The 27020-nt window shown below is 37.7% G+C and overlaps 1 protein-coding gene across 50 annotated transcripts in view; it reads left to right on the top strand.

Moving 5' to 3' along the window:
- ERC1 (ELKS/RAB6-interacting/CAST family member 1) overlaps window positions 1-27020 on the top strand; it is a 536900-nt gene that overhangs the window by 216684 nt on the left and 293196 nt on the right. For 14 of the 50 annotated variants that reach the window (XM_063786204.1, XM_063786196.1, XM_063786199.1 and 11 more), the window contains one exon: window positions 5965-5976. The exons of the other annotated variants lie outside the window; for them this stretch is intronic. In XM_063786204.1, the coding sequence (XP_063642274.1) occupies window positions 5965-5976 (12 nt within the window). The remainder of the gene's footprint in view (window positions 1-5964; window positions 5977-27020) is intronic. 50 annotated transcript variants of the gene reach the window in all.

Raw genomic sequence — 27020 nt, forward strand, 5'->3', positions numbered from 1 at the left:
CAAGTGATCCATCTGCCTCTGCATCCCAAAGTGATATGATTACAGAGGTGAGCCACTGCAGCCAGCCCTGAAATTTGGACTCTTAAGTCTTTGGTCTTTGCATGTTCGAAGCCAATATTAAATGATAGTAGCTTGGGAGGTTATTTGGTTGGAAGGCTAATAAGTAATTTTGGATCCTAAACTATTAATATTAATTTCAGGTCCTCCAGCTCTAGTAGAGAGATACAGAATACAGAGGGAAAGCCAAAATATTGCACTGCTACAATTATTCTGAGAAAGATAGGAGAACTGGAGATCAGTTTTGTTGTTCGTATATACATAAAATTCTTAGGGCTAGCCTTGTGAGTAGTTATGATGGAGGTAACTTTGTTTTTCTATTTTGTGGTGGTTAATTTTATCTTCTTTGCTAACCATCTTTTCCATACCTCATTGTATTAGTTCGTTCTCATGCTGCTATAAAGACATACTTGAGACTGAGTAATTTATAAAGAAAATAGTTTTAATTGGCTCATGTTTCTGTGGGCTGTACAGGCTTCTGCTTCTGGAGTAGCCTCAGGAAACTTACAGTCATAGCAGAAGGTGAAGGGGAAGCAGGCACATTTACATGGCCGGCAGGAGAGAGCGAGCCAGCAAAGGGGGAGGTGCTACACACTTTCAAACAACCAGATCTTGTGAGAACTCTATCACAAGACAGCACTAGGGGGATGATGCTAAACCATTACAAACCACCTTCATGATCCAGTCACTTCCCACCAGGCCCCACCTCCGACACTGGGGATCACAATTCAACATGAGATTTGGGTGGGGACATAGAGCCAAACCATGTCACTCATCTGGAACTATTAGCTCTTGGCTTTTACATCATGATTAAACTTTAATTTTGTGGACTACCAAGACAACCTAGTGTGTATTTATAGTATTGTTTTTAAGGTAGTTATATTTTGATTTATAAACAACTGACTTTGTTAAAAAAATGTTATGGCCAGGCACGGTGGTTCACGCCTGTAATCCCAGCACTTTGGGAGGCTGAGGCGGGTGGATCACCTGAGGTCAGGAGTTCGAGACCAGCCTGATCAACATGGTGAAACCCTGTCTCTACTAAAAAATACAAAAAAAAAAAATTAGCCGGGCATGGTGGCAGGCACCTGTAATCCCAGCTATTTGGTAGGCTGAGGCACAAGAATTGCTTGAACCTGGGAGGCAGAGGTTGCAGTGAGTTGAGACTGTGCCACTGCACTTCAGCCTGGGCAACAAAAGTGAAACTCCCATCTCAAAAAAAAAAAAAAGTTATGTAATCTGTTCATAGGATTTGGGCTAAATTCTGAGCATACTAAGAACACCCTTGATTAAAAACAAAAATCAACAAGATTAGCCCAAATCCTATGAACAGATTACATAACTTTTTTTTTTTTTTTGGAACACAAAGAATGAATGAGGTCATTTTCCTATCATGCCGGTAGTGATTTTTAGTCTGGAGGTGTTATTTGCACGTGTGTATGTGTAAGAGAAAGAGAACCTTTCTGATGGCATTTGGGAAAATAGCTGCTAGGCTTCAACTTAATGCCTAAAGATTATTGCCTTTTGAGTTTTTAAATTTTCTTTTAAAGATTTTACAAGTAGTTTCTAAAATTTTTATACAATGAAAATGGAGGTTTTTATTTTTCATAAATCTTCTAAAATGTGTTGGCAAACTTGAACTAGTTTATAGGATGATATTACCAATTTTTGGCTTGATAGCAGTCAAATTTTGAAGATGAATGCTTTTTTTCTTATCTGTCTTTTCTTATTCTTTTCTCTTTGACTGAAAGTTTTGTTCCCTTTATTTGTTTGTGGGAATCTGACCTATTTTAAATGTTACTTTTTTTGAAAAAGAAAACTTTACTGACCTCCTTTCGCTAGTAATCTCTCTTTCCTTTACTTGTGCTTTTCCAGTAGTACCTATCACATTCTGTCCTGTGACTGTACATTAGAGAGACCAATGTATATATGTTATAAAAGAGAAGTAGCACTCTTTTCTCATTCTGCTATCTAATCATCTCACATTTCCTTTTCTTTTCTTTTTTTTTTTTTCTGAGGCGGAGTCTCTCTCTGTCGCCCAGGCTGCAGTGCAGTGGCACGATCTTGGCTCACTGCAAGCTCCGCCTCCCGGGTTCACACCATTCTCCTGCCTCACCCTCCTGAGTAGCTGGGACTACAGGCGCCCGCCACCACAGCCGGCTAGTTTTTTGTATTTTTAGTAGAGACGGGGTTTCACTGTGTTAGCCAGGATGGTCTCAATCTCCTGACCTCGTGATCCGCCAGCCTCGGCCTCTCAAAGTGCTGGGATTTCAGGCGTGAGCCACTGCACCCGGCCCACATTTCCTTTTCTTACCATTGCCCATAATATTCAGACCCTTTAGAAATTAAAAAGAGAGATTCAGTAGTCTCCCATACCTTGATATTATATTGAAAATATTTTTATATTTCTTTTATATGTATATAGTATGTTTACACATGTACATGTTTATATATGCATACATATATATTTGCACATTTTTCCTTCTGTAAAAATGTAAGTACATTCATCTGCCTATATTCTTATACAATTTACTATAATTCAGTTGAATTACTTTTAGATTTGTAGATTAAACAAAAGTGTAGGTAACTTTCCCTTTCTCCTTTTTGTCACAATGAAATGCCATTTCTGACCTTGTTTTTGTATTTTAACATCTCTGAAATTTGGATACACATACAAGTAAATGGCGTGGTATAATCTAATTGGTATAACTTTTTTCTTTCTCAGTAATATCAAATACTTTATACTATGATGTGTCTTCTGTCCTTGGTGAATTGATGTTAAGAATGCATTCAAAGAGTGAATAAAATTGTTTTGTTGAATGTGGGAGTAGGAGAAAGTAGTATTTCTAAATTAATATTATTTTGTCATATATTTCATTTTAAATGTACGTGTAGTAACCAAGTGAATGTATTTACTAGTATAAATTGTAAATTAGATATTTGACTGGTTTACCTATATGCTGAGTTTGTTTATTTAGGTTGACCGAAAACGGTTTCTTTTGGACCATCTCCTTGGCAAAATGGGCTTTATGATATTACTTTATGTTAGTATCCCATTATATTCAGGCATCTATTGCATAGTGTAACCTGAAAATGTAAACCTAGGTATTTAGTCTTTATTCTTGTAAATATTTTTCCTTAAATTTTGAATTGATAGTCATTTAATGTGTCTTCAAAGATCTACCATATAGAAATTAAGCCATGTGCAAGTTTGACATAAACTGCTATATAATTCATGAGGAAAGTGTCTCTTTAGAGAAAAATATTCTTACTTTTAAATTTATGGATATGCATCTTCAATCCATGAAGTATAGTGTCAGAGAATATGCTCTTAATGTGGTTAGAGTGGAAGAGAGATGACTGGGGCTGCGGATGGTGGCTCAGAGTAATTATATAATGTGTGTTCTTGCTTGAGGGAGAATGGTCTGTGTTTAAAAAATGAAAAAACTGAAAAGGAAAAGAAAGATGCCAGCATATTACAACTGAAGATGACTGGTTCTTTATCTGATCCTGCTTGCTTCAGCTTGCTTTCTGGGGAAGCTGCTTGTTTCTTTCTTCTTCCTCCTTGATGAATATCATAGATTTCCTTTAAAAGGAGAGTAAGTTACAAAGCTTTTTGTAGTCAGTTCTGTTAGGTTATCTTCCCAAAGTTTCCTGTGGGCACAGCACCTTATAGTTTGTTACTGTGGTCTTACAGGAATCTGTGTTTAATGGCTACTGTAATGTTTTACCTAAAAGTATAAACATTAGGATTACATATAATTCGATGTACAGATTTTTTCTCCTAAGGTTATTTCCCAAGAATTACAGTTTAGCCGGACGTGGTGGCTCATGCCTGTAATCCTAGCACTTTGGGAGATGAAAGTGGGTGGATTGCTTGAGCCCAGGAGTTCGAGACCAGCTTAGGCACATGGCGAAACCTCGTCTCTACAAAAAATACAAATATTAGCCAGGTGTGGTGGTGTATGCCTATAGTCCCAGCTATTTGGGAGGCTGAGGTGGGAGGATCACTTGAGTCTGGGAAGTAGAGTTTGCAGTGAGCCAAGATTGCGCCACTGCACTCTAGCCTAGGTGACAGGTGAAACCCTGTCTCAAAAAGGAAAAAAAAAAAGAGTTGTAATTTGACGCTAAAGTGAAATATGATTCATGAATAATAAAGTAGGTAAAAATTAATAATTAAAGTTGCTCTCTGGCAGGAATGCATTCCATTTTTTCCCATGGATTTACCCGTGTGTTATATAAAAACTTGCATACAAAGAAGACTCAGTTAATGTCCTTGTTCATCTAAAATTATTTTGACTTCCTGTGTCATGACCAATGAGATAAAAGGATCATTGGGAACAATCATTTAGAGATCGGCTTCTTTCTGCCTTTGAACATTGTCTGCATTTTACACTGCGTTATAGATGCTAAACGTTCATGGAGTTTTATAGACTCCTAAGGAAGCATCATAAAACAGATAAATTATGCCCAGGTGAGATGTCAGCAGTCTTGCTCTGTTGCCCAGGCTGGAGTGCAGTGGCACAATCTCGGCTCACTGCAGCCTCCACCTCCCGGATTCAACCGATTCTTGTGCCTCAGCCTCCTGAGTACCTGGGACTACAGGCGTGTGCCACCACGCCTGGCTAATTTTTGTATTTTTAGTAGAGATGGGGTTTCACCGTGTTGGCTAGGCTGGTCTCAAACTCCTGACCTCAGGTGATCTGCATGCCTCGGCCTCCCAAAGTGTTGGGATTACAGGCGTGAGCCACCGCGCCTGCCCGGCTGCTACATTCTTATTCTGTATCTGCCACTAAGGCACCATGTGATTGCCAGCAAGTCGTTTTGTTTCTGTTTTTCATCTCTTCATGTTACAAGGTAACAAATCTTGTCCTTCTTATCCTTTTTTATTCTCACAATGACTTTTTAAAACTTGTAAGTACTGAATTATACTTTTGCAAGACATCACTAAGTCTTAGAAAACATTAAAGTATAAATGGAAATGGTGCTTGCATTCAAGAAATAGATATTTTGTTTCAGATTCTTAAGGTACAATTTAGACCATGAAGCTAATCCAGATGATACTGGTCGTTAGAAGCCCTAACTATTTGGAGGATCATACTAATTTCAGTGAAACTGATTACTTTTTGAAAAGAGAAAAACTGCTCGTTGTTGTAAAAGGCAGTAATGAACTGTAAGGGCTACATGCTATGCAGGAATACTAAGCATGACTGCTTTATATCTCCTACTGCTAAGCAGCATTGGAACTGAATTGATGTAAACAAGCCTGTGTATTCTTGTTCAGTATTGCTTTTAGATTGCACCATTTGAGGATTTTGGTAGATTTGGAGTGAGAAATACTAGTTGTTATTAGGAGAAAATTATGTTTTAACATTTGAGAAAATTATTTCAAGTACATTAAAGTTCTGTATTCTACAGAAGCTGTGTTTTTCTGCTTTTGCTTTTAGATAACTTGGATCCTCTTAATGGAATGGGGTGGTTAAGGCATAGTTAGTTATAAGGTGGGTGTCTATAAAACTAAGCAGACTAAAATTGTGCAGTTACTTAAAGCCAACTCTTGACTACTTAAATGAGAATGAGATGGCTAACCTTCTCTATTTTTCTTAGTGTTTAAGAAATTGTTTTTTTTTTCCTGCCCCAGGAAATGGTAAATTTTAGACAACTTTTTTTTTTTTTTAGAAACTTTCATTAAAATACAATGGTGTAATCTAATAAGAAAGTAAATTTGTTGAGAGTTGAAAATCTGAAATAATTCTTTTTTAGTGACTGTATAGAATTTGTGACTCCTTCCCTTCTCTAATCCTGCATTTTATGATGTCCATGAATAATATTTCTGAATATTGTCCTTATTAATTCTTTCTAACTTTCTTTTTCACATTTTCTTCCTGGATTTGCTGTTTCCTTCAGTCTCACCTCAAGGTCAGTATGCTTGCACTAAAACAAAGATGATGTGATTGAGTGTTGTTTGCGAACATTATCTTGAATTCTTATAGGGAACTGAACATATTTCAGGAGAGAGATATCTAGAAATCTAGCTGTGAGGATAAAATGTCAAGGGTATTGGGTTTATCAGAAGAGTGTGTTCAGATTTTTGTGCTTTGAAAAGGTAGTGTGAGTAGTCAGAGAGCAAGAACCAGATGGCCAGATTTTGACTGAGAGAGAAGTGGAGATGAAAAGAGCATTACGAGGAAAGAGGAGGGGAAAAAGAATTGTGTTAATTTAATTGAACATTCAATAGAGACATTCTGGCTATTAAACGGGATAAAGTGCCGCAAAAATGATGGAGGGAAAGTCACAACTGTCTATAGCTTTATAGAAGAAACCTTGAATTATTTACTGAGACGAACTTTCAGACACACACACACCCACATCCTTTAAATTTTGGTTTCATTTTGTGACTCTGCTGGGTGGTAGAACTAGTGATAAGAAAAACAGCAACGATTACTGGTGTTTATATGTGCCAGAGGCACTGTAGCGGAACGTATTTTGTTTCAATTGATCTTAGCAACTATGAAGAGAGATGTATTATTTTGATTTTTTAGTTGAAAAAGCACAAGTGCAGAGACCATTAAGTAACTTGCCCATCTTCATTAGTAAGTAAATAGTGAGAGACGTGGCACAAAACAAAAATCTGCATTTAAAAAGTTACTTATTTTGCATATGAGCCATGGCAATATAAAGTGTGAGGATTTCTGATAGGATTCAGAAATGAGCCTGTTAATATCATATGTGTTTTACCTAGCAACTGCCTAATAATAATAGCGATTATATATATATGTGTGTGTGTGTATATATATATATCTGTGTGTGTGTGTGTGTGTGTGTATATATATATATATAGATATATATTTTCTGTTTATAAAAGCACCTCTTTGACTCAACAGCTAGCATATGGGTTACACTGGGATAAGTGTTAAAGAGTTAGCTCCCCAAAAAAGAAAATAAATTGAAAAAAATTTATGCCCCCTGCCCATTTTGAGTAAGCTGTATTCATTACAGAAGGAATCTTAAAGTGTTTGTAATAAAAATAGCAAACACAAATACTGCATTTAAAAAATAGATTTTCCCATTTCTACTCTAAACATTTTCTCCACATATTGTAGTAGAACAGTATGGGTACCACTTAAGTAATTCCAATTAGGTGGCAAAATCTGAAAGCAGTTGAGTTTTAGTATAAAAATTTCATGAAGTGTTTTGCCTTGTGTTTAGAGAACTTTCATCTCTAACTTAAGCTTCAAGCTGACTCATTTTAGTGGGAAGTTTTATCATTTGTCCCATAGTTAGTCCTTTGCACGACTGGTTTTGCTCTCAGTCTCTCTAAATGAAACCCTGAGAAAAGCTTCAGAAGAATTTGACAGTGAAGCCATTGGTATATACATAATTCACTGAGTTACAGGTTATATTAATTGTAATATTGTTAGCTGGTTTATTTTAGTTCACTTTTACCCAGCAGCAAATGCCATTAAATCATACTTATTTCTAAATAAGTTTATTTTCCAAGGAATACAAAATAAAATAGTCATTGTTTTTTCAGTGGCAAAGATCATCTTAGCTGTAGTATGCAAAAGTTTAAAGTCTCTCTTCATTCCAGATTATGATTTAGTGCAGTATTTTTTTTCTAGACAGAAACATTTTACCATTTTAATTGTGGTTTTGCCAAGTCCAGTTGAATAGGTCATAAAGAGAGTATAATTTATTACTGCTTTGATACTGGATTGTTTGGGTGACTTCATTATATGACCTTGGGCAAGATACTTAACCTTTCCCTGTTTATTTTAACCACTTGTTTTGTGTTAATAGTGATGCTTAACTGTAGTATTTGTATTTTAGTGTCTCCACTAAACATCTCTATTTTGCAGAGGTTTATTTTTATTCCTCTCTTCTCCCTTGTCTTCTTCCCCTGCTCTCCTCTGTCTTCCTTTGCATTCAGTACAGAGTAGTGAGATTTTATTTAGAGTGATACTGACTGAAGACTCACATTTTCTGTCTTCAGACATACACATCTTTTTATTTCCTGTTCAATGACATTAGCACCAGAGAGTGAATACAAAGAAATTATTCCATGTATAGATGAAAATATATGATTTGGTTCAGAATTCTTCTTTTGGCTAACGGTCATTCAGAGATGAGAGCTATAAATGTCATCTCTTTATTCTCATTAACACTTAAGTCTAAAATTGAGCTCAATATTATTAATATCTATGTTTTAATTATCAGTTTCCATTGTAGACTTGTTTTTAAAACAAATGTTTGGAATATGTGTGATAGTTTCTAACAACTTCATTAACCCATTTATACCAGAGGTTGTACATTTTTTGTGTGTGAAGAATCAGAGCTTCGTGATGACCTTGAGCAGTAGGATATAAATAACTCCCACAAGCTTAGCATTCCAATAATAGAACACTAGGCATAAATGGGTTAAGACCAGAGTCCCTATGTTGTTAAAAGTTAAAATACTTTTATACTTTGCCCCCAAAAAAATCCCATTGTTATAGTCTCTTTTATATAGTTTGATGAAAACATTTCACATTAATTTCTAAAATCTAATTCAAATAGTTATTTCTCTGATTACACACTTTAAAAAGATTTTTTACATTATTGTCTGATTTCATTAAGAAAAGGCACTAGTTGCTAAAACCTCATCATAAGATATATCACTCACAAAAATAGATATTGTATTTTTGAAAGGGTTAGTTTCTTATTTTTTTAGCTAAAGCTTTTTTTTATAGGCCCTAGAAAATTTCTGACCCCATAAACTCTATTTACAAGGAGTTTGACTTATGGGCAAGAGTTTATAACCCAGGAGAATGATCTGTTATTATTTGCATTTTTAGCTTCCACTTTTCATTCCTTTAGCTTTTTTAAGCAACTCTATTGTTCAAGAGTGTATTTCTTATTATTTTTCTTTCAAATAATAGTGCCTAGTGTTTTTGTAATAGTCTGCACAAGCAAGTGTAGCATCTTCTCTGTTAAATAACATCTGCTGGTGTGGTAGTGTACTCTTTTGAATAACTCATTGGTGGGAAAGAAAAATATGTGAATGCAGACTTGTGCTGATCTTCCTAACTCTTCTCCTGAAAATGATAGTTTTATGCTATCATGCATTGATAAATGGTAAATGTTTTTTTAGATAGCAATTGTAGATCACCACGGTTGTAGATCACCACAAATTCTGTAAATCAGCTGAAGATGGCAAATTCAACAGAGAAGGGAAGAAAGAATAATTTTAAAGTTGGCCAAAATTTGAGTTTTTATAGAGTTGCCAGATTTAGCAAATAAAAATATGGATGCCCAGTTAAATTTCATATAAACCACAAATCATCTTTTAATATGTCTTATAATAACTATTGGGCCATACTTACTCTGGCACCCACCCCCCCATCTCAGTAAAACCACAGAAACACGTCTGATTTCTGATTACAGTTTGACACTGTTAAAAATGCTATCACATTCTTTATCTCACTTCAACTCATAACAACTATATGAATTGGATGACATTTTCCCATTTCACAGATCAGAAAATTGACTTTAGAGAGATGAGATGATTTTCTTCGGGTCATAGCTACTAAGTGGCAGAATCTAGGGCACAAATCTAGTTTGTCTCATTTCAAGTTTACTTCACGCTTTCCTTTCCTTTGTATCAAGCTTGTCCAACCCATGGCCCACAGCCCATGGCCTGCATGCAGCTCAGGTCAGCTTTGAATGTGGCCCAACACAAATTTGTAAACTTTCTTAAAATATTATCAGCTTTTTTTGCATGTTTTTAAGCTCATCAACTATTATTAGTGTTAGTGTATTTTATGTGTAGGCCGATAATTCTTACTCTTCCAGTGTGGCCCAGGGAAGTAAAAAGAATAGACACCCCTGCTCTATATCTTGTTCTGTTATGTTTTTGTGACATCTAGAGGTGACATGCAGGTTGTAATACCTTTTTAAATTTATGCTTTTTAGATCCTTGGAGCATGGGGGTGGAGGGTTGGATTACTTGTATTATTTGGTATGCACAGTGGCCAGAGAAGCAGAATGTGTGGTCTTGGAGTGGAAACTGCATGCAGCTCTATCTCTTATTTGGCAGCTGTTGGCATGTTGCAGTTGTGTCTTCTTTTGATTATACTAAGCCTGTCTTGTATGGGAAATGGATTAATTCTGAATAAAATAGTGATATTGCAATCAGCAATTAAACTTTTTTTGTGTTGTTTTGAGACGGAGTCTTTCTCTTGTTACCCAGGCTGGAGTGCAGTGGTGCAATCTCAGCTCACTGCTTTCAAGCAACCTCCGCCTCTCGGGTTCAAGTGATTCTCCTGCCTTAGCCTCCCGAGTAGCTGGGATTACAGGCACTTGCCACCACGCCCAGCTAATTTTTCTTTTTTTTTTTTTTTTTGAGGTGGAGTCTTGCCCTGTCTCCCAGGCTAGAGTGCAGTGATGTGATCTCAGCTCACTGCACCCTCTACCTCCCAGGTTCAGGCAATTCCCCTGTCTCAGCCTCCTGAGTAGCTGGGATTACAGGGGTGCGCCACCATGCCCAGCTAATTTTTGTATTTTTAGTAGAGACAGGGTTTTGCCATGTTGCTCAGGCTGGTCTCGAACTCCTGACCTCGTGATCCGCCCGGCAGGGTTTCACCATGTTGGCCAGGCTGGTCTTGAACTCCTGACCTCAGATGATCCACCCGCCTCGGCCTCCCAAAGTGCTGGGATTACAGGCGTGATAAACTGTTTTTAAAGCAGTCTCATGATGGCTTTATTTGCAAGGGGGCTATTGGTATGTATTGTTCCCTATGATTATCAATACATTTGGAATTCACACAGTTAAACAAACTTATGGTTTCATGTAGCAATGTTTGGGATTTCTTCATAGCATTTTGGTTTCTTTTTTTGCTCTAATTCTTAGGTGAGATTGGCTAGTCTGTCACCATTTGTAGCCTGTTGTATGAGATGTTCCTATAGTATTGACTAGTTCATTCGTGTTGTCCTATTTATCAACATTTTCTGTCTTGCTCAAGAAATGCTCTATAACACAACTTGTATTTCAGATATTGGGTAATTTGATTATTTTATAAGATCCTTTAGAACAGGGCTTCTCAAACTTAAGTGTCATACAAATTGGATGGGAGCTTGTTAAAATAGAGTTCTTATTTGATGGATTTGGTTGGGGCCTGAATTTTTCTACCTTTCGAAAAGCTCCCAGTTGGTGCTGATACTGTTGGTCTGTTGAGCGTGCTTTGACTCATAAGACTTTAGTGAGTTAATGTTTTTCAAATAGATTTTTCTCCTTTTTTAAAAAATTCACAAACGTTTAACAATATCTCTGTTGATTTATTTATACTAGCTCATATTTGAACTTGTTATAAAAATCGACCTTTCCTTGGGTTTAGGATATCAAGGTGACCGTTTGCCTTTGTTAAAGGACGTCTGAGGTTTTCTATTGGCATGGGTACAAGAGTCAGGTTAAGATTTTAGGATGTTAGAGCAAAAGCACTGTTTTCACTGGCACCTGTTGCCTTGTTGCTTTAAATGTATAAAAGCATATTGAACAGTGGAACAAAGTGACAAGAAATTTAGGGTGAAGCAACTGGAGAAAAAAGTCACAAACTTCAGAACTATTGAGTTGGCTTCTTGGGTATGGCTTATGCTTTCACAGAAACCTTCCTTCCAACCTCCAGTTTCTGTTGTCCATGTATGTGGTTTTGAGGTCTCAGAATTTGAGATTGTGCTTTGGGAGAAACAGACGAGGAAATCAGTGGCCTTCACTGGCAGCTGGCAGACCTGTAAGTGATGTGGTTTAATTGTGTGTACGTCAAGATTGCTCTGTCTTTAAGACGGTCTTTTTAAGCTGCAGTGTTTATCCACTGTTGGCATTTTCTTTGTTGGTGAAGTTGTATTCTTTTGTTTTAACTTCCACCTCTTGTCTGGGTTGTCAAATGTTTGAGCATGATAGCAAAGATCGCAAAACTAGTTCTTTTTGCAAGCAGATCTCATCTTTAAGGTGTAGTGTAATGGGATTCAGAAACTTGACTCCTGTCATAGGCAGGAGGGAAATGTGTGTTTAATTTTTCTTTACTTCGCTTTCCTTCATTAATATGGGATTGTTGTTATTATTTTCTGGTGTGTTTGGGATAGTTGCTGTCAATGGCTACAAAAGACAGTTTTAAGATTCTTTAGCTAGGGCTGGGCATGGTGGCTCACGCCTGTAATCCCAGCATTTTGGGAGGCCGAGGCAGACAGATCACGAGGTCAAGAGATCAAGACCAGCCTGGCCAACATGGTGAAACCCCGTCTCTACTAAAAAATACAAAAATTAGTTGGGTGTGGTGGCACGTGCCTGTAGTCCCAGCTACTCAGGAGGCTGAGGCAGGAGAATCTCTTGAACCCGGGAGGTGGAGGTTGCAGTGAGCTGAGATTGTGCCATGCCTAGCAACAGAGTGAGCCTCTGTCTCAAAAAAAAAAAAAAAATGTAGCTAGCTGTTTGGCCTAGGTATTACAAATTTCAATGTTTGTTATTGTAAGTTTCTATATTCAAAAATCACTTAAGTATGTTACACAACTATTTTGAAAGTGTTAGTGAAAAATAATCCCCTTCAAATGCAATCTTTTAAATTGATATATGTATATTTTTTTTGAGACAGAGTTTCGCTCTTATTGCCCAGGCTGGAGTGCAATGGCACAATCTCGGCTTACCGCAACCTCCGCCTCCTGTTTTCAAGCGATTCTCCTGCCTCAGCCTCTGGAGTAGCTAGGATTACAGGCATGCACCCCCATGCCCGGCTAATTTTGTATTTTTAGGAGAGACAGGGTTTCTTCATTGTTGGTCAGGCTGGTCTCGAATTCCCACCTCAGGTGATCCACCCACCTCGGCCTCCCAAAGTACTGGGATTACAGGCGTGAGCCACCATGCCTGGCCTAAGTTGAGATGTTAATAGGAAAGTACTTTGCAGATGACTTTCCAAGAAAACTAGAAGGAACAATTGGCTTGGGGAAGTGATCATAATGATATAACCTGGATATAATCAGAACTTTTTGTCTTTTTTCTGAGATGGAGTTTCGCTTTTGTCACCCAGGCTGGAGTGCAGTGGCGCAATCTTGGCTCACTGCAACCTCTGCCTCCAGGGTTCAAGCGATTCTTTTGCCTCAGCCTCTCTAGTAGCTGGGATTACAGGCACTCATCACCACGCCCAGCTAATTTTTTTTTTTTTGTATTTTTAGTAGAGACGTGGTTTCGTCATGTTGGCCAGGCTGGTCTCAAACTCCTGATCTGCGGGGATCCATCATCCTTGGCCTCCCAAAATGCTGGGATTACAGGTGTGAGCCTCTGTGCCCGGCCATAATCAGAAGTTCTATACAATGTGTTGTGAGAGGAAAATTCACCACAGGCTCTTTACCTTATTTAAAGGAGGTCAATTAAATATAAACCATAGTAGCTTGCTTATTGTCATTATTAGTTTATTGATGCAACAGTAGAGTAAGTTGATTCTTTCCTACATTACTGCAAAAGCTATCTAATGCTTCCTCCTGTCCACTCTCATTATGTTTCCCTTTCAGCTTGTTCCAAATTTTGGGAAATCTGATTATATCACTTCCTTATATAAGTCCTATATACTTTGGGTAAGCTACACATTCCTTGCTTAGCATATAATTGTTTGGCTTTGCTTACCTTTAGCTTTCTTTTTCTCTACTCTCTCCTCCAACTTTAAGCTATAGTCATTCTGAACCATGAGGTTTTCCCCAAGATAACACATTCTCCTTTTCCTCAGGTTTTTGTTCATAGTTCTTCTCTGCCTAGTACTGGATCACCTGCCTAGTAACTTGGACTTAATCCCTTAGGAAAGTTCAGATACTGTTTTTCCAGGAAGCCTTCCCTGATCATCACCTCCACCTCCAGACTAGCTTAGGGCTCTTTCCTGTCCACTCTAATAGCACTTGTTATATACTATATTTCCTTAGATGCCTGGGAAGTATTTGAGAGCACGAACAATTTTTATTCATGAAATTGTTGCAGGAATTTTTCTTAGTTCAGCTAAACACGGGGTCCTTGTCACACAGCCACGAAAATTTAGGCTTGCGTACGATTCGAACGATGAGTAGGACAGGGTTTTATTGGGTGAAAAGGAAAAGGGGGAAACAGGGCCTCTCTGCAGGCCAGATTCCTTGCTAGAGTGCTTCCCGCCTTGCAGATTGACTCCCAGGTTATACCCGTGAAAAGGAGGGGCCAGGCTCCTCCCTGCTGCACAAGGTGCAGATTTCTGTAGCTCCATCCCAGTGTGCTCTCCTCCCAGGGCACCGCTGGCTGGAGTTTCTCTGGGGACCCCTTCCTACCTGGCTTTCTCAAAATTATATCCTCAGTGTTTGGTATATAATGGTAGCATTTAATGAAATATTTGTCTATTTAATGAGTAGTGAATATGTAAAAAACTTAGCAGGCTGTCAAAGCTTAGATAAATGTGATCCTCTTACATCCCAGAGCCTATTTTCTCCTGGGCAATGCCTAAAGCATATTTTTTAGTTGTCTAGTAATCCCGATTCTGCCCTTTGTGAGGTTAGTCTTCTTCACCTTTACCTGTAACCTAGCATTTAGTCTAGTTTTCTGACTTACCGGTATTTTTTTTCTAGATGTAAAATTATTTCCTGACTCTTTGTGCCTAAATCTTTTGGCTTCCATTTTGACTATTCACATAAAGAGGGGAAAAAACCCCATAGTGTCTTACATTTATTTAGTACCTGGTAGCTTAAAGTGCACTTTCACATTCACCATCTAATGTGAGTGAAGAGACAGATTCTGTGGAAGAACTAAACTCATCTGGTCATACTCATCATTTCAAGTGGGAAGAAAGTGGTAGCTTTGAAAAGGAAGAGTGCATAGAAATACTGTTGTAGAGTCGAAACTTGCTTTCAGAGGAGTTGAGTTTTAAGACCGGGTGCGGTGGCTCATGCCTGTAATGCCAGCACTTTGGGAGGTCGAGGTGGGCGGATCACTCAAGCTTAGGAGTTTGAGACTAGCAGGGCCAACATGGTGAAACCCCATCTCTACTAAAAATACAGAAACTGCCTGGTTGTGGTGGTGGGCACCTGTGGTCCTAGCTACTTGGGAGGCTGAGGCAGGAGAATCTCATGAACCCAGGAGGCAGAGGTTGCAGTGAGCCGAGATCGCTGCCACTGCACTCCACCCTAGGCGACATAGCAAGACTCCATCTCAAAAAAAAAAAAAAAAAAAAATTGCCAGGCATGGTGGTGCATGCCTGTAATCCCAGCTACTCGGGAGGCAGAGGCACAAAAGTCACTTGAACCCAGGAGGCGGAGGTTGCAGTGAGCCGAGATCACGCCACTGCACTCAGCCTTGGTGACAGAATGAGACTCTGTCTCCAAAAATAAAAGAAAAAAAAAAAAAAGGAAAAGTTGAGTTTTTAAAAAAGGAAATGAATCCATATGAGAATGCCAGGGTACTTACATCATTGGATATGCTGCACTTTTGGAAAGAAAAAAGACACTGAAAGATGAAATTTCCTAAGAACAGAGGAATACATGCTGTTAACCATGGTAATAGAATCCTGGTAGGTAACAACTCTGTAGAGCAGTGGGTTTCTGCCTTCTGATTTATGTACTATGTACACCATCTTCATTTCATATTTGGTATCAGAGATCTCCCAGGTAAACAGTATTTGCTTATAATTTCTATAGTAGAGAGGTTAAAAGTATCGTAGTTACTGTCAGACAGACCTGAGTTTGAGTACTAGTTCTAGGATGTTTAAAACTGATTTTGGGTAATGATTCAATTTTATTGAAGGTTTGCTCTTTTCATTTTTAGTGTGGAGTTAATAAAACCTCATAAAACATTTTGAATAAGATGATAAATATGCTGTGATAAACATTAAGGTGCTTGGTATATAATAAGTACTTGTAAGGGTTATTATGGTATTATATTTAGCATAGCGCTTGAGTTAGATATAAACATATAACACATAACTTCAATAGTATCCTCCTTCCCTCCACTCCCCCCTCCCGGCCTCCCCTCAAAGAGTGAAGAAGAAGCATATTCCATGTTTGCTTGGATCTTAATGTAAGGGCAAATTTAGATATTTAAATTTATATATTAACATATAAAACAGATAAATATGCGTGTGTGTTTATACATACACACGCACACACACACATATATGTTTGGGGTGAGGAGAAAAAGGATATGTTAGTAACCTCTTGCAGTGTGCCAAATCTTACGCTAAGCATGTTTCCTGCATTATTTTATTTACTTCTCACAATTCTATAAGAGATGGGCATTATTCCCATGTCATAAATAAAAAAGATAAGAACACTCTGAAGCTTAGAGAGGCTAAAGATCATATAGATAATGAATAGTGAACCAGCATTTAACCTAGAGCTCTTTAGCCCTTAAAACTTTTGCTTTTAACCACTCTACCATTTGTATTCCTGTTAGGGGTCCTCACATCCCTTGGGAGACCTTGAACATATTCTGAGATTTACAAGTTACCATGTAAATTTTATGATTTTGTATTTTCATTTCAATGACAATAAAGTTTATATACATATTCTGGATCACCTGGGTGACTGTCTTACAATGAAGTACCCTATGTAGTTTCATTTATATTTATGGATATCATCTCATTGTCTTCAGGTATTACTGTTGTAATTGTCATGGGCCAATGAGAAAAGAACAGTGGTGGGCCTAATCCATACTGTTGCTTTTTATCCAAGCAGAGTTCAATGATGTCACAATGTACTATAAGCAGCAAAGTTTTTTTAAAAAGTAATTTGAGAAAATTTCTGAGACAGTTGGATCATCTTATGGCTCAAAACAAAACAACTTGGACCATAGTGATAAGTACCATGAGTGCATTGTGAGCAGCAATTTAACAGCATATTCAGTTAATACTGGTACTTTGCATTATGTCTTTTGGTTTGAATTGCATCTAATTTGGGAACTCTAGATCTAATATTTGCATTTTTTACAATATTACAATCTATCAGTGGATCTAGAAAATATTTTCTTTTATAATTATACTATATTATACTATCATCTAGATACAGACCCTTTAGCTCATGGAGATGAAGGAATAAGTTCTGTTTAGGGGAGTGCTGGAAAGCTTTGCCAAGATACTGCCATTTAAGCTGCTTCTTGCAGAATGAGCGCATGTATGCTCTTATGCTCGGCAAAGACAGGGTAAGGGAAAGGGCAGGGACATGAAGACATCTGAAAAGGCAAAAAAACAAAAGAATCTTTTCCTCATGCTTACTGCATGAGGGAATATTAAAAATATAGGTTATTGTTAAAGACCTTTAGTGCTAATTAAGGGGATATGGATTTTATTACGTAGTTAGTGTGAATCCAAAAAAAGCAAAAAGTGTGGGAATATAAACAACTTTTATAATTCAATTGTGTGCATATGGAATCTTTGTAAATTAAGTCATGTTTTACATAAAACCAGAATCTTATTGGTTAAAGACTATTTGGAAATGGAATGTAAATGTTTTTGTATGAAAATAAATTGTCCCCAAATTTTCAGATTTACAAGTTACCTTTTTTTTGGTCTCCCCCTCTCCTTCCTTCTTTCCGTTCTTTTCCTCTAGGTGCATCTTTTAATAATGAAATCAGAAACTCGTAACTTTATTCTTCTCTCCCATCTCACTGGGATATTTTAGCAATTAATAGTATTCTACCCATTTGATTTAATGATTTTTATTTTATTTTAACTAACATTTATTGAGAAAACTACATATGAGATTTTCTGATCACTAATATTTATTTGCACAGAAAAAGGTGTTACTATCATTTACTTAATAGATCTGCTTTTATTAATGATTTTATGCCTTGATTTCCCACAGTTAGCCTCCAGCTGTTACTTCTGTATTATGCATGTTAGAGTGAAATGTACAAATTAAATTAGTTTTTAAGCTGAGCCCTGTGAAATCACCAGGTGGAGAAATACGGATGGCATATTATTCCTGCATATACATTTTCATATGCTGTTGGTGCAGTATAATTCAACTGTAGCATTCACAACTTTCATCATTGACATAGCCTTGGTGGGGTTGGGGAGGAGGGACGGGGGGCGGGGGGAGTAAATGGAATGATATGTACAAAAACACTTTTCAGCTGGGAAGAGTGAAACAAGATAATAGGAAATAAAAGGCCATATTGTCTATTCAGACTAGTACGTTACTTTTCCAAAGTCATGGGGCTAGCAACCACTATATGTCTGACTTCTACCAAGAAGGGTTGAATCCCTGGTTGATCCTGTGAAGCCTGAGGCATATAAACAAGAGACATGAAAGGGAGAGGAAAATTAAATGAAGTGGGAGTGTTGCAGAATAATAATACAATTAAGGGAGAAAATAATAGAGGTAGAGGAAGAGGTTATATACACTTATTTCTCTTACTATGAACATTTTACTCAGAAGTGTAAGGTTGTATGTCTTGTTTGATACAGTGATAAAAATTATGATAATGCTTAACAAAAATGGGTGCTTTGCTCCATAAAAGTGCTCCGTGCTTTCCTCTGTCATTATGAATTAATCAGCAAGAAATCCAGAAGTGAACAACATAAAAGTATTCCCTCTCCTCCTTTTTCTAAACAGTGAAAAAAGTTGACAATAAATTTATTCTGTCATAGATCCAAAAAGCCAAGCCTGCGTTTTAAGGCAGGGTTTTCTTTGGTTTTCTATTTCTCAGCCACACCTTTAGATTTCTTGGCACAGTACAGTCATAGCATTGTGTCATATCCTTGGTCTGTTTTATCAGACTTTATAAATTGATTCTGACTGTACCAGCAGTACTAGATTCTTATCTTTACACAGTTTGGGAAATGGACAATGACTGTTTTGGAAAAACAGCTCTATAAATTGTGCTGTGGTATGTGGGAGTGGGTTCTCTGCTTTGCTTTTCCTCTAGCCTGCTGCCATTCCTAGACAGTGTCGTTTCTCTGATTTAGGGCATTGTGTAGCTGTTCTGGGTAGAGTAAACCTGCCTCTAAATGTGGAACAGATTGTCACCCGTCAGAATTCTCCACCTTGGAATGGTGATACTGAAAGATACAATTCAGCTCTGGCCAACACCTCCTGTCTTCCCAGTTCACTTACTCTGGTCTCCACTCCAATTATTCCATCTAATTAGGACCTTGAAACAACAACCTACTACTTTTTTTTGTTTGTTTTGAACCTCGTATGGCCTCACACTTCCTTCCTTACCCGGGTCAGATTTCATGGTCCAGCAGTGTAATTACTCCCTTCTAAATCCCCTTGACTTACTTGCTTTTCTCTTTTGTCACACTTGCTTGCTAAACCTCAATCCTGATTTAAAGCAAGTGTCTTCCTACACTGCCTCTGCCCTGAGCAGCTTTATGTTACCGGGCAAGAAGAGTCACAAAGCTTTGCAGACTGGTCTCACATTGAATTTATGGCCACAGATCTCAAATTGCTCCTAATTCTGCAGGCAGTCCTAATTAAGAGGACTATTAGATTTGATTTCCCATTCTCAGAGGTGACTGTATCATTCTGTTCTCTTATAAAATCTGCAAATCCTTCGCCTCCACTCAAAGTTTCTGGCTTCACTTGATATTTCTTTGAGAAAATTAAAATAATTGGATGCTACCCAGTTTGTCTCCTCATCAAATCTACCAGCCTACTTGCATCTATACCTGGAGCCTTTGCCTGAATAGTGCCACTATTCCTGAATTCACCTCTGCTGCCTTTTCTGTTAATCCTATCCCAGTTGCCCAACCTAAAGATGCTTCTCCCTCATTATCCTTCTCCCTCCTTTCAAATTTTTGCTTTCTCCTGGTTCACAAGTGTACTAACCTGCCTTTAGAGTTCCACTTAATGTCTTAAAAAAAAATCATTCTCTTGATGTGATGTCTTATTCTAGTTGCCACCCTGTTTCTCTCTTCCCTTCTCAGCAAATCTTATTTAAAAAATTGACTGTAGTTGCTATCTGCCTTTCCTTACCTTTCTTCAAGTTTGTTTAATCAGGCTCCTATTTTTAGTACTCCTACGAAACTGCTCTTGTCAAGTTATCATAAATATCCATGTTACCAAATACAGAAATCACTTCCATGGCCCCATCTTAACTTTACCTTTCAGCATCATTCTACACATTTCCTTCCTTGAAACACTGTTTTCTTCTGGTATCTCTGATACCAGTGTCTCCTTATTTTCTCCCTCTTTCACCTGTCATTCCTTTTGTGGTGTTTCTGATTCTGCCACTTTCCTCTAGACCTCTAAAAGCCTCCACTCTCAGTCTTATTCTCATATATATATATTCTCAGACTTTTCTTTTTTTTGAGATGGAGTCTCACTCTGTCGCCCAGGCTGGAGGGTAATGGTGCCATCTCAGCTCACTGCAACCTCTGCCTCCCAGGTTCAAGCAATTCTCCTGCCTCAGCCTCCTGAGTAGCTGGGATTACAGGCATGCACCACCACGCCCGGCTAATTTTTATATTTTTAGTGGAGACAGGATTTCACCATATTGGCCAGGCTGGTCTTGAACTACAGACCTCAGGTGATCCACCTGCCTTGGCCTCCCAAAGTGCTGGAATTACAGGCGTGAGCCACCATGCCTGGCCTCAGACTTCTTCAAGTCTAAGGCATTCATTATCAAAAACACAGCAATAGCTACCAAATTAATAATATACAAGGTGCTCCAGAATACTCTACTTATTACCTACACAATGTCTTTAGTTAAATATCAAATTTAGTTTTACTCAGAACAGATCTCTTGATCTGGCCCACCTTTTTCAAAACCTCTTCTTCCCCAGTTTCCCACCCTCAATAAATGGTACTACCATTCACTCATTGTGCAGGCAATAAATCACCAAGCAATCCTTGATTTTTCTTACTCCCTACATTAAATCTATTAGTAGGCCCGATCACACCTCAAAAATGTGTCTTTAATTCAATGATTCCATTCGATTCTCTCTAGGAACCATTATCCCTTGCTCAAATTACTGCAGCCGTTTTCCAATGGCTGTCTGCTTCTATATCTTACTTCTGTACTAGTCTCATCTCTGTAGCAATCAGACTGAACTCTCTTTTTTTTTTTTTTTTTTTTTCTTTTTTGAGACAGGGTCTCACTGTTACCCAGGCTAGAGTAGCCTGGTGTAATCTCGGCTCACTGCAACCTCTGCCTCCCAGGCTCAAGCCATCCTCCCACCTCAGCCTCCCAAGTAGCTGGGACTACAGGTGCACACCATCATGCGTGGCTAATTTTTGTGTTTTTTGTAGAGACAGGGTTTTGCCAAAGAGCAGGGAGTACAGGCATGAGCCACCGCACCTGGCCTGAACTGAACTCTTAGACATTGTCACTCCTTGGTTAAAACCTTCCTGTGTTCTCCCATCATACACAGTGAAACCCAAGCTCCTTCCACAGCTTAGGCTCTGTATCCTATGGCTTCTTGCCACCCCTGTAACCCCACCACAACCTCCCCTTCCATATACTCCACCTGTCAGCTTTTTTGTTGTTGTTAAAACAAGCTAAGCATTTTCTATCCTCAAAGCCTTTGTAGTTATGATTCTCTGTGCCTCTTCTCCTAGATCATTATATGTCTCTTCCCTGACCATTGTAGCTGAAATACACTGTTTGTCACATCCAGTGTCTCCATTACATTGCTTGTTTTAATTTTTTTCCTAGCACATGTCACTGTGCTATGACATACTTTTTTGTTAGTTTATGTTCCCACCTCCTCCTTTTAAAAATAAGTTCAATATGTTTGTTGAGGGTGGGGACATTGTATTCTTTTTTCTTCCTTAGCTGTATTTAACTCTTGGCAGGCATTCAGTAAATATTTGCTGAATAGATGTGCGAGGGCTGGCTCTTTTCTGAAAAAGTTGACAGTTGAGAATGCATGCTAGTTTTAAATTATGGACAAATATGTGGCTTTACATCAGTTGAGAGAAACTTGAATGTTTATTAGGTTACTGTTATTTTTATTTGTGTTTTTGAGCAATTCTTTTGTACTTTGTGATAACAAGTAATTGCTTCCAAATGAAAAAGACTTTTCCAGTGACCTGCAAAGCTCTTCAGCAGGGATTGGCAAACTACAGCTCATCTGGCACCTATTTTTGTAAAACCTGCAAGCTAAGAATGGGTTTTACATTTTTCAAGGGTAACAAAAAAGAAAAATATATGAGACAGATTTTACATGATTCACAAAATGTGAAATATTTGCTCTCTGATCCTTTACAAGGGAAGTTTGCTAACCCTTGCTGGAGGCGGTGGCCCTCATTACCTGCCTTCCTCATTAGTGGCCTGTTGCTCCTGTCTGCTTCACCTGGGCCTCGTGCCCATTCGCATTTGCTGTTTCCTTCGTGAGGAACACTCAGGCTCACTCCCTTACTTCCTTCACATCTTTGCTTAGCTGTTGCTTTTGCAGTGGAGCCTTTCCTGAGCACTTAATTTAAATTCCAATCCCGCCACCCATTCCTACACACCTTATCTCCTTTCTTCTTTTATTTTTCCCATTTGACTTATCACTGTCTGACATACCATGTATTCTTCTTATGTTCTCTTTCTTTCCAGTGGACAGTAAACTCAGTGAGGGCTGAGATTTTTGTCTGTTTTGTTCACGGCCATATTTTCGAAGATAGCACCTGGCCCATAGAAGCTTTTATTAAATATTTGTTGAATTAATGGTCATAGATTAAAGTTATCTTGAGAACCAGCATTAAAAAAAGTCAAAACACTTCAGTAAACATTGATTAATTGCCATAAGACAGTCCTCATCTCAGATCTATGGAGTTGTATAAAATCGGGTCCTTGTCTTCAAAGAAATTAGTGTAGTAGTGAGAATAAGCGTAGAAATAAAAGACACCAAATGTAAGATGAGACTAATTATCCTGCAGTTTCCTTGCTGATTAAAAAAAATGTTGAATTGATCATTTAAAGTATTTTTGCAGAAGTTAAAAGTGTTTATGTAAAACTCCAAGTAATTAACACTTTTACGTTCTGTATTGATATCTTTTCTCCTTTTCATCATGACTTGTTTTCTTTAGACAGTTAGGAATATGGTTCCGTGAAAATAAAACCCATATTTAAAATGGCTTTGAAATAGTCAAAAGCATTTTAATTAGATAAATAACAAGTGAAACTATTAGCATTTTATTTTTAGTTTTTTGGTTATTCTTTGGGCAGGTATTTTTTAAAGCACAATTAGATATTTAAGTAGTATTATAAAATTTTATGTCTTAATTTTTATGTTAACTGTGAGTGGAGCTCTTTGGAGGAAGGTAAAATGAGAGAGAGTGTGTGCATGTGTGTGCACGTGTGCAATATATATAGTCATGAGTCATTGAATAATTGGGATGATAGGTTCTGAGAAACACATCACTATGTGGTATCATTGTACAAATATCATAGCGTATACTAACACAAACATAGATGGTCTAGCCTACTGCACAGCTAGGCTGTAAGGTATAGACTATTGCTCCTAGGCTATAATCCTGTACAGCATGTTACCGTAGGCAGCATTACACAGTGGCATTTGTGTACCTAAACATGTAAACATCAGTAACAATCCAGTATTATAATCTTATATGCATCTGCATACAAGATGCAGTCTATTATTGACCAAAGCATTATCATCATGTGCTGTAGGACTATTATGAGTGTACATATTCTCTTTTTTTTTTTTCTTTTTTGAGGAGACAGGGTCTCGCTCTGTCACCCAGACTGGAGAGCAGTGGCGCGATCTTGGCTCACTGCAACCTCCGTTTCCTGGGTTCAAGCAATTCTTGTGCCTCAGACTCCTGAGTAGCTGGGATTACAGGTGCCACCAAGCCCAGCTAATTTTTGTATTTTTGGCAGATACGGGGTTTTGAGGCTGGTCTCAAACTCCTGATCTCTAGTGATCCACCCATCTTGTCCCCCCAAAGTGCTGGGATTACAGGCGTGAGCCACCACATCTGGCCCATATTCTCTATATGTAACATTTTATAAATATTATAGATGTTTATGTGTAATATACACAGTGCTTTAGCAATGTCATTTTATTTTTAATCATTGTCTGTTTAAGCCCTAGCTTAAGCTTCTCTTCTTGAGTGAAAACACAAATATCTTAGTGAAATTTGATTGATAATATTTTTTTAAATTTGACAATAGAAGCATCCTATTTTTTCTTAAATTTGTGTGGGAGATTTTATGGTATAGTAACGTGTAACACTAACTATATGTAACTTCCTTTTTGGTAAAGCAAAACAGCCAGTAGAAGTGTAGCCTCTGACAAATGTTGTTAGTTTCTTAATAGGAAGGAGTAAGTTAAAGACAGATAATAAGAATTCCTTTACCAATTAATTTTGCTAGATGTTTAAGATACAAGGAAGATATTTATTTTTTAGTAATTCCATTGTTTTAGAGCTTCAAACAAACTGTATTTTCTCTCAGAGTTTTGTTTTGGGTGGATTTGTCAGTAGGGTATGATTAGTTTCCTTTTTACGCATTTGTTCAACAAATGTTTAATGAGCACCTATAAACCACAAGGAACTGTACTAGGAATTGTGGATTTTGAAAATATATCAGAGGAGGACTTTAACCTCTAGGAAGGCATGTTCATAAAGTACAGAGTCTTTATAAAATACAGGTATGTAGACTCCCTCCCTAATGTGGAGAACAAGTCAACAAGTCATAAGATAGATTCAGTTAAAGTGGTGTGGGAGTTAGGAGCGTCCATAATAGTTGTGATCTAATAGATTTACCTAAATTTGAGTTTGGATTTTAAGAGACAGAGGCTTAGGGTAGCAATAACAAAGTAAATATGGGCAAAGCCTGCCTGGCATAGTCTTCATTGACTGTTGTTTCTTAACATTGTGCATTTAGTGTGTATTCATATCCCCTGGGAACCTCGTTAAAGTGCAGATTCTGATTTAGTAGGTCTGGCATCAACCTGAGATTGGGTGTTTCTACCAAGCACTAAGGTGATACTCATGATATAAGTTCATGGATCACACTTTAGATAGCAAGATGGTGGACCACATTTTGTAAAACTTCTGGTGGCAGAGACCAGTAAAAATTCAACTACTATTTTCTTTCCCATCTTCGTTTTTCTGTCTTCTTACACTTTTGTTTGCTTACATCTGTGTGCTGGTGGAGAGAGTTAAATCTTTTATTCATCATTTCACTGTTTATTATAATAGTTGGGAGCTTAGCAATTGTGAATCTAATTTTAAAGCATTAATTTATTTATGAATTGCTCTAATTTGTCCTCTTCCTGCTTGAAGAATGGTAAAACATCTACGTTCACTATGAATGAAATTCAGATTAGTTCAGGCAAAACAGCAGTTGAGAGAGTTTTAATAAATTTACTAAACCATTAAATCCATGGCACCTCACGATAGGAATTTACTAACATCTGGGTTTTCTTGAGAATTTCGATTCAAATCAAACTAGATGTTTATAAGGAAAAAGAAGGAAATTCCTCATTTCACAAGTTCTGTTATGTCTCAGAATGTTTTTTCCTAAATATACATTCCAGAAATACCCTCCTTTTACTCTTTTAACGTATATTTAGATGATACTCCCTCTTATATCTCTTCCCAGAGAAACAGTATTGAAAAGGATAATAGGCAAGAAAATCATTGTGTGTTTTCATCTTTTCCAGTTAATTCATGAATTCAGAACTATGCATACATTCATAAAAACATGTGCATGCACACACACACGTACACAGACAGACACGCATACACAGGACGAGAAGGTGGGGGTAGGCAAGAGATTGATTTAATTGTCTCACAATTTTCTATACTTTTCTTGGTTGCCTATCATAGATAAAACCATTTTATCTTGATAGTCATCCTTTAGCCTATAGAGTGAAGGTGAAGAAATAATAGTGGTGAAACTAAAGATAGGAGATTTAAAATATGAAAAGAAAATGGATTAAGAAAATCAAAGACCAAAAACTTAAAAGAATCAAAGACCAAAAAAATGTGCCATACTGTACTACTTTGTATATCTAGTCTGATATAGGCAAACAACCTATTTTGAGATACAACCATATCTCTTTTTAGAAACAACTTTTAAAGAAAATTTTAAAATATTTTATGTCTGAAGTAGAAAATTTAGAAACTATAAAAAAATGATAAAAAAGAAAAAAAAAATAGGCTGGGCGCTGTAGCTCACTCCTGTGATCCCAGCACTTTGGGAGGCCGAGGCTGGAGGATTGCTTGAGCCCAGGAGTTTGAGACCAGCCTGGGCAACATAGTGAGACCTCATCTCTACAAAAAATAAACAGCAATGACAAAATTAGCCAGGCATGGTGGCATACGTCTATAGTCCCGGCTACTTGGGAGGCTGACATAGGACGATCATTTGAGCCTGGGAAATGAGCTATGATTGTGCCACTGCAGTTTAGCCTAGGTGAGTAAGTGAGACCTTGTCTAAAAAAAAAAAGAAAGAAAGAAAAGAAAAGAAAAAAATGAATTTTCAAAAGACAAAAAGAAAAAAACATGCTTAATTTGTCCATCTTAATATTCTTCATTATATGTGTGTATATACATACATTTGGGATCATGCTCTGTATTCTTTAGTTAGCATTTTATTATGTCTTTTTGGAGTTGATGGAGGTAGCCGTTAGTATGTCTGTGAGCCAGGTGGAATGCTCACACCTGTAATCTCAGCAACTCAGGAGTCTGAGACGAGAGGGTCACTTGGGGCCAGGAGTTCAAGACCAGCCTGGGCAACATAGCGAGGTGCTGTCTCTACAAAAATTAGCTGAGCATGGTGATGTGTGCCTATAGTCCCAGGTACTTGGGAGGCTGAGGCAGGAGGATCACTTGAGCCCAGGAGTTCAAGGCTGTAGTGAGCTATGATCACGCCACTATACTACAGCCAGGACAACAAAATGAGGCTGTCTCTTAAAACACACACAGACACACACACACACACACACACACACACACACACGGAGTGGTTGATTGGATAGGATGAGGGTAATGAATTTCTTGAATTGTTTTTTCTGAAACACGACTAAAAACAC

The sequence above is a fragment of the Pan troglodytes genome, chromosome 10, assembly GCF_028858775.2.
Source record: "Pan troglodytes isolate AG18354 chromosome 10, NHGRI_mPanTro3-v2.0_pri, whole genome shotgun sequence".
NCBI classification, from domain to species: domain Eukaryota; kingdom Metazoa; phylum Chordata; class Mammalia; order Primates; family Hominidae; genus Pan; species Pan troglodytes.